The sequence below is a fragment of the Cucurbita maxima genome, unplaced genomic scaffold (assembly GCF_002738345.1).
Source record: "Cucurbita maxima cultivar Rimu unplaced genomic scaffold, Cmax_1.0 Cma_Scf00030, whole genome shotgun sequence".
Classification (NCBI taxonomy): Eukaryota; Viridiplantae; Streptophyta; class Magnoliopsida; order Cucurbitales; family Cucurbitaceae; genus Cucurbita; species Cucurbita maxima.
In genome coordinates, this window is record NW_019272046.1 from 1596532 (window position 1) to 1604700 (window position 8169).

Consider the following 8169-nt stretch of genomic DNA (forward strand, 5'->3'; position numbering starts at 1 on the left):
CGTTTTTGAGTCTCAATGAAATAGGTAAGTTCATATTTATTGTTTTAGTTCAACAACCCATGGAATTGTGACTCAGAACTTCTAACATTCTTATTGATATATTGTATTAGCTCATTTATTGGCTTATTAGCTAGTCGGAGTTATATTTCAGTTGACTTATTGGTTATTAGCTAGTTGGAGTTGTCCTTCAATTGACTATTATTAGCTAGTCGGTGTTACTTATTGGCTATTAGCTTAGTCGGAGCTGTACTTCAATTGACTATTAGCTAGTTGGAGTTGTACGTCGATTGAGGTAAGATAAGTGATTTTTGGAGATGTGAATCTCTATATTGAAATATTAATTTTAAAGAAAGAGTGGGTCACTTACAAATGCATGTATTCAATTGAGGCCAAACGTTTTTAATAGTGACCTATTCTTGTAGTTATTACATTCAACCATGTTTATAGGCACAATTTTTTGTTTTAATTTTATTTCATATGAAATGTTACTTTTAATTTTTTTTTTTTTTTTTTTTTCTTGTTTGTAGTTAAAGTTGTTTATTCCACAATTTAATTAATGGTAAGTTAATAATAAGTGTAATAACGTTTCTAAAGTGATATTTTAATGGTAAGGTTTACCTCATCTTTCAACCGTAAACTAATTTCTTCGAAAGTGATATTTTTTAGTCCAAATATATAGATTAAAAGTATAACAGCAACATTTGATGTGTATAAAGCATGGCTAGTTATTGAAGGAGAGAGACTCTTGATTCCGTTATTGAAGGAGAGAGACTCTTGATTCCGTTATTGAAGGAGAGAGACTCTTAATTCCGTTATTGAAGGAGAGAGACTCTTGATTCCGTTATTGAAGGAGAGAGACTCTTAATTCCGTTCTATCATGGTCAATTCTGTTCTATCATAGTCAATGTGGATCTCCTACGAAAAAGAAGATAACCCCGTTCTATCATGGTCAATTCTGTTGTATCATAGTCAATGTGGAAGATAATAATAATAATAGATCAATAGACAAGAAAGAAGTTAAATTAATATATAACTCTTAAGATTAAATAAATAGATTGAAAAAAAAAAACAATAGAATGCTATTTTCATTCCTTTAGAAAAAGTTAGCCTCGTTCATTATAATTCAATCTACGGATCGGAGAACTTTTTCGTTGATAGAAACAACGATAAAAAATCGGACTGATAGAACAAACACCATACTAGAAACAACGATCAAAGATCGGACTGATAGAACAAACACCATACTAAAACAAATTGAAAAAATTAGAAAAGACACGAAAAACGCGATTCTAAAGCTAGAACTAAATATTAGTCCTAACAAAATAAGTGATATATTAGAATCTCCGAAAAATCTTTTAAAGATATTAAAAAAAAGAAATGTACGATTAATTCGTAAATCGCATCATTTTCTAAAATTTTTCGTTGAAAACATATACATAGCTATCTTTCAACGTATTATGAATATCCCGAGGATTAATGGTCAAATTTTTATTGATTCAATAAAAAAAAATTACTAAATCCATTTCCAATAATGAAGCCAATCAAGAAAGAATTGATAAAACAAACCAAAGTTTCAATTATTTTCATTCCTTTAGAAAAAGTTAGCCTAATTTAAAAGTTTATTTGGTGTTGATCGAAAAATATGATTCAATTTATGTTACAATTTCAATTTAATATGCCTATATATATTCTAGATGTTATTAATTAAATTGTCATTTTTAAAGTTAAAACTTTAAATACTATTTTTATCTGTTTTTGAAATTTGGTTGGAGATTTAAATACTTCCTTTAACAAAATTGAAATCTAAAATAATAATTAAAAAAAAAAGTCCAATTTTAAAAAAATAAAAACAAAAAATTAAATAAATACAATAGTGGATAAAGTGCATGTCTAAAGATTTAGAGGGAAGAAAACAATTGTTAAGTAAATAATATATCTACTAATCCAACCAAATGATTTTGATTGTCAAGCATCACCCTAGATTTTATGTCGTATAATTTAATGAATAGGGAATCAGAATGATATTATATATATGCATGCTATATACTTATAAAAGCATAGTGATATTCCTTGAATCATACACCTTAAACACTTGTTCATCTGATTCCAACCTGTAAATTTGTCCCATCCAGTCTTGCACCTTCCAATTGCTGTAAAATTAAGTAGATGTCTGAGTTAAAGTTCGAAAAATGGAAAGATTTTCTATACAATCTTACAATTCTATCAATTTTACAGGGAACAAAAAGAAATGAACACGAACAAAGTCTATACGATCTTACAATTCAACCAGAACTTACAGTATTTTGAAGATTCACATATCGCAAATAGGCTCGTTGTAGGTTTGCACCCCTCAAATTGGGGTTTGAAAGTTTTGCGCCCTACAATCAGTCGACGTCACGAAATTTTGTTTCTAAAGATGAGGAAGCAAAGTGGTAGATATATATAAATTTTACCTTCAAATTTGCTCCTTCAAGATTAGCTCCCTCAAAGTTCGCACTAGTTAGATCAGCCCCTAAAATTTGTTGTGACAATGGTATAGCATTATTCCTATGATGTAACTTACCGTTTTTAATGTACATTTTTCATTTGAATATCCCTAACTCACTGCTAAGGGCAGAAATTGACCAACAATGAAGGGAGTGGAGAGACATCCAAAGATTCATGATACGACAAGGTGTGGCAGAGCGTAATGAAATGTTCCTAATCAAGAAAATTATAAAAACAATATCGGGAGTATATAAAATCTTATCGAAGACATGTGTTGAACCTGAAGGTGTGCATAGCGTAAATCTGCTCCGCAGAAGCTGCAATCCACCAGACAAGCATCTGCAGTTTGAAATAAAAGATTTCTGAGGGTATAGTAGAAATGTTAAAGGAAACAAATAATATGCACCATAGCCTTTTCTATTAAAAAGAAAAAAGGTTAACAATTACTTTGATCTGGTCATCGGATAACAAATATGATTTCATGAAGACCGATGATCCTTTATCACTCATGTTTGGGAGATTCTAAAGAAATAGAACCATATTACAATGAATTAGTGTTTCCTTTTAAGAATGTTTGATTAATCCACCACACCTAAATGGTGGTGTGAAAGTTATCTTATTTATGATCAAATAAATTTAAATTACAAGGATATAGAAATAGTAATAAATGGAAATAACAATAAATAAAAACATATTTATAGTAATAAGGCAAATTTTAGATAATTGTCTTATAATAAAATATCAAATATAATATATATGGTAAACTATAATTTATTACTAAATATCCTTAACACCCCACCGTAAGATAAGCGTCGGATTTAAACAAACCTGAAGCTTGAATCTGAAAAATTCAAAGAGGTTGAGAAATTTCGTGAAAATGTCAACAACCTGGTTCAGAGGAGGCGTAGAGAAACACTTTCTTGGCCATCGAAAATTGCAGAGGGATCATAACCATCGTGCGGTTATGCTGCCTTGGCTTCGGCAAGAATATGTCTAACCCATGAAGAGGGATTGTCGCTTAGCGACGATGCTGCCTTAGCTCTGGTGAGAGTATGTCTAACCCTAAGAAGTAGAAGGGGAAACCTAGAGCAAGGGACAAAGACAATGTTGAAGCCGGAAGAGTCGCCACATTGGGCGAAGGAGCCAATTTTGGCGAGAAGGGCGACGGCAACTTGGTTGGCGAAGAGGCCAGTGCGGCGCTCAGATTCCAAAGGTAAATCTCTGCGTAAGGTCGATGGGCTTATCGAGATTCTGTATATTTTCGAATAGAACGCTGATGAAGATCCTAAGATTAGGGTTTCTGTGAAGGATGAAGGGAAAATTGGGAAGTAAATGAAAGAGACTATGTTTGGAAAAGGTGAGGTTGTATGTACAGAGTATGGCGAAGGATGATTTGGAGGTCAAAAGAGTGGAGCCGAAGAGTAATCAATCGGCTCTGAATGTGACAACCATGACGACTTCCCCTGCGGCGTCAAAGCCAGCAGTGGTGGTGGAGAAGAACAGTAGAAGATTTCAAAAGACATTGAAAAGAAAGGATCGGGGTTGTTAAACCAAAATGACTCTAATATCATAAGAATGCTTGATTAATCCACCACACCTAAATGGTGACCTTTGACGTTTAAACTTAACAAAAGTGGATCACTTACTGGTAGCTGATTGTAATATGTGAGGTAAACATATTACACGACCCTCTGAGTCGTCTTAAGAAATATTTTGTCCTGGGTCCACGAAAGAAATATTTATTTGAAAAGATTGTAAAATTCAACAATGTCCAACTAATCCCAAAGTGACAAGCAAATATCTCATTGGGACAAAACTAGGATCTAGTCTAAACTAAACATAATGGAATCTTCATAGCAAAACAGAATTTAAGTTAACCAGTGGAATCGAGAAAATAACTGATGGAGAAACGCTCGTTAAAAAAAAAAAAAAAAAAAGTGTTATAGAGAAATGTACCGTGATAAAAGAAACTTGCCTTGTAAATTGGCACTCTCGAGATTAGCCGCTGCTAATAAGTCCCCACGAAGATTTGCTCAAGTAAATTCACATCTTACTAGGCAAAATAAAATTATTAAGAACGCAGTCCTCAGATAATTAAAAACTGTAACAAAAAGGGAATCAAGTATTCATTTTATACTCTCATAAAGTTGCATTATGAAAAATTGAGCCCTCAGCGTCTGCATCCTGCATGCACAAAAATGAAAAATGGGATATAGATGCATCCTTGACAGATACGGTATGAACTCAACTTTTAGAAATTTAGAATATTTTTCCGAAATCAAGCGATTATTGATAAAAACATTATGCACAATGCACAATTATTGATATTGTTACAAATATATGGAGAACATGCCAAACTTTGAATTATCCTGAAATATATATTGACGAACTTCTTTTCAGTGACTACCAAATCAATTCCATACAGTCGAAATTTATCAAGAAAAATAGTGAACTGCGGCTGGTGGAAGCTATCTTCCTCCCTTCATGGATAAAACTAATAATTACCAATTTTGTAATCACAGAAGTCTCCATAGTTAGATGGAACTGCTTGTACATACCCGAAACTTAGCACACACTGAAGGTTTGCACGTGAGAAGACTTGCATAGCTGAAGTCAACACATGAAAGGTCCTGCATATTTTAAAATTTTGACAACTTTAGACATGAGATATGTAATCTTGCATCAGCAGCAACCAAAAGATACGTTAAACAGACATACTTGCAGATATAGCAACATACATAGAAAAACAAAATTTATAAAATAGCCCAGAATTAAGATAATTACAAAAACATATTAGTATATCTAAATTGAGAATATAATTTATTGTGGTAAATTACTAAGTTATATTAGTCCTCACCTACCGCACCTTTTTCTGAAAATGAGAAAACAAAAGGGAAATAGAAAAATGAAGTCCCGAGACACAGGAGCCAGAGAAAAGAAAATACAAGAACTTAATAGCTACAAAAGAAATACAGAAAATAGCTCCAATTACCGATTAACACTAAGATCCTCGATTACACAAATTCAGGAGAGAGGCCTTGAACGTAGCCAAGGTCCAAACCTCTAAAAACTCTCCAATTTATCTCACTTTTCTGCTTTGTATGGTGTTGGTCTTCCATGAGCAAGAAGCAAGCAAAAATAGCATTCACGGCAAAATAGAGGGAAGTGCGGCCCCGTTCATATCAGATTAGGCCCAAAATTGAAAATTACGAGAAGATCCCTACAGTAGAATAGTAGGGGGAATTGTTTTGCTAGTAGATTACTGTAAAAATCCAGGAAGAGAAAGCGAGGGGGATTTGGTGCAATCGAGTGATCTTCCTAAAAGCAAGTACAATCTCATTTCTAACAAAAAAAAGAAATGAAATTATCAAGCTGAGGTAAATATTAGGGGATGACTTTGCAAGGATTCCTGAGAGTGTCACTAATAACAAAATAAAGGTCCTACCTCGCTGATTGAAAAACAATAAGGATCTCGGTTACGAAACTATTGTGATTTTATCTATAACCTTAAAGACCTTTAGATTCAAATTATCCAAAACTCCAAAACGATAAGGAATCAATCCAAGGGAAAGTTCTGGAACGTATTACCTTGATAATCAATATCAAGATTAATATGCAACTTTCAAGAAAACTCGTGATTCGAATCACTTCACAAGATAGCTTGATCAAGACTACTTAATGACTCTAGCATACAAATCTAAACACAAGAAATGCAAAGAAACAAGCTCATGGCTTAAGAGGCATAGTATGCAACTTTCATTTTAATATCCAAAATCTTCCATGAAGATTATATTGCATGATTTATGTCTTGGTTCATATTAATTTCGTTCAAAGGGATGAAACAGTTCCCCTCTACTAGAATAAAAGAAAACTGTATTATTTGCAAACGGTAGATGAGTTGGATAAATTTTATTGTTCCCTCGAACTGAAACCCCCAGTGGCGAAGAATTCACTCTTAGGTCTACCACTAGTCAACCCAAAAATAGGGATAACCTAACGAAACGCTACCCTACTTGATGCTAGTAATGAGTTATGAATTGTGGATAAATAGTATTTTTTTAAAAAAAATATATGGATAAATAGTATTTTATGAATATTTTTTAAATAGAGTATTAAAGATAAAAATATTTTGCTACCCTCTTTTAAAAAGTTTAAAACAGTATTAATAAATTTTTAAAAAATTATGTATTTCACCGTTAACCATGTGATTAAAAAAAATATATATGAGTTTTTTCTAATTTAAATATTTTTAAATTTAAGAATATTATTGAATGAAGAATTTAAATATTTTTAAATTCAAGAATATTATTGAAAGGAAGGAAGGAAGATGGAGTATTTTTGTTGGAGAGAATAATTTATTAATTTAGTATTATTCCTTCAAATATTTAACTTTAATATTTTATTTTAAATCTTAAAATTAATTTTATTATCCATTTAAAATTAATTTTTTTTCAATATAATAATAATAATAATAATAATAATAATAATAATAATAATAATAATAATAATAATAATAATAATAATAATGGTAATAGTAATAGTTTTAATTTTGTTATTTTTACTTATATTTCAAAAAAAATGTTTTTTTATTTTATATTTTGTTAGAAAAAATGAAATCTATGGTTGCGTGTAATACATTAGTGGGAGATAGAACGAAACAATTTTTATAATGGATATAAAACCACTAAAATCACGTTACTGTTAGGAGAAAAGATATACTTTAAAATTATTGGAGAATTAAATTGAAATTTTTTAACCACTAAATTGAATAAATTATATTTAATAAAATTATAAAATTATATAATTATGATTTTGAAATTAGAGATATTTTTAATTTAAATTGTTTAGATTTATCTCAAACATTTATTTAATGATAAATTGGAATTATGTTTGAGAGATTCGATTGAAAATTTAAATTCAAAATTAGAAGTTGGAGATTTAATTTAAATTTTAAGAGTTTTTGTACATAAAATAAAATATAAATTTTAAGAGTTTTTGCCCCAAATTCAAAATAAAAAAAAAACTTATTGTTTTATTGTGTACGGTCTATATATTTTAAAATGCATCTATTATGTAGAGATTTCTATACCCCTCCTGAATTCGTTCTCTCACGTTATAACGTATTTGTTATTATTAAATTAAAATAGTTTTTATAAGTTTGTGTTCATTAATTAATTAGTTTGCTAATATAAATAGCTTCAACATCATTTTTAAATATACTATCAAATATGTATTAAAATTTTTAAAGTAAAAAATAAAAGAAAAAGAAAAGGATCTCTTTTAATCCCAATGGGCCGTAAGTTAAGGTTAATTGGGCTACACGTATCTGTTGGGCTGATATAATCCAAATGGGCCGTAAGTTAAGGTTAATTGGGCTACACGTATCTGCTGGGCTGATATAATCCCAATGGGCCGTAAGTTAAGGTTAATTGGGCTACACGTATCTGTTGGGCTGATATAATCCAAATGGGCCGTAAGTTAAGGTTAATTGGGCTACACGTATCTGTTGGGCTGATAAATCCCAATGGGCCGAAAGTTAAGGTTTCTAGATTTTTCGACACAACTTGGGGTTTGTTAGTTGGTCGTTTTGTTGCCAAGCATGCGAACACGTATCTTGTACCTCTCTCAACTGCGCCGCATTTCAACGTCAATTACTCTGAATCACTTTAATATAAAAATCAT

General features: G+C 30.9%; 1 protein-coding gene across 1 annotated transcript; it reads right to left on the minus strand.

Annotated features, from left to right (window-relative positions):
* Positions 1–1922: 1922 nt before the first annotated feature.
* On the minus strand, positions 1923–3011 carry LOC111466137 (FH protein interacting protein FIP2-like). Its single transcript, XM_023110737.1, has 3 exons — positions 2454–3011; positions 2298–2378; positions 1923–2150 (listed from the first exon to the last, which is right to left on the minus strand). Exons 1-3 carry the CDS (start codon positions 2577–2579, stop codon positions 2097–2099), a joined length of 261 nt encoding a protein of 86 aa, XP_022966505.1. The 5' UTR covers positions 2580–3011; the 3' UTR covers positions 1923–2096.
* Between the last annotated feature and the right edge of the window lie 5158 nt (positions 3012–8169).

Excerpts from the sequence above, each read along its gene's own strand:
- LOC111466137 (XM_023110737.1), bottom strand. The coding sequence starts at position 2,579 with ATGTACATTAAAAACGGTAAGTTACATCATAGGAATAATGCTATACCA. Across the intron at positions 2,379-2,453 it reads TTGAAGGAGCAAATTTGAAG|GGCGCAAAACTTTCAAACCC; the intron begins GTAAAATTTATA and ends GACTGATTGTAG. Across the intron at positions 2,151-2,297 it reads ATGTGAATCTTCAAAATACT|CAATTGGAAGGTGCAAGACT; the intron begins GTAAGTTCTGGT and ends TTAATTTTACAG.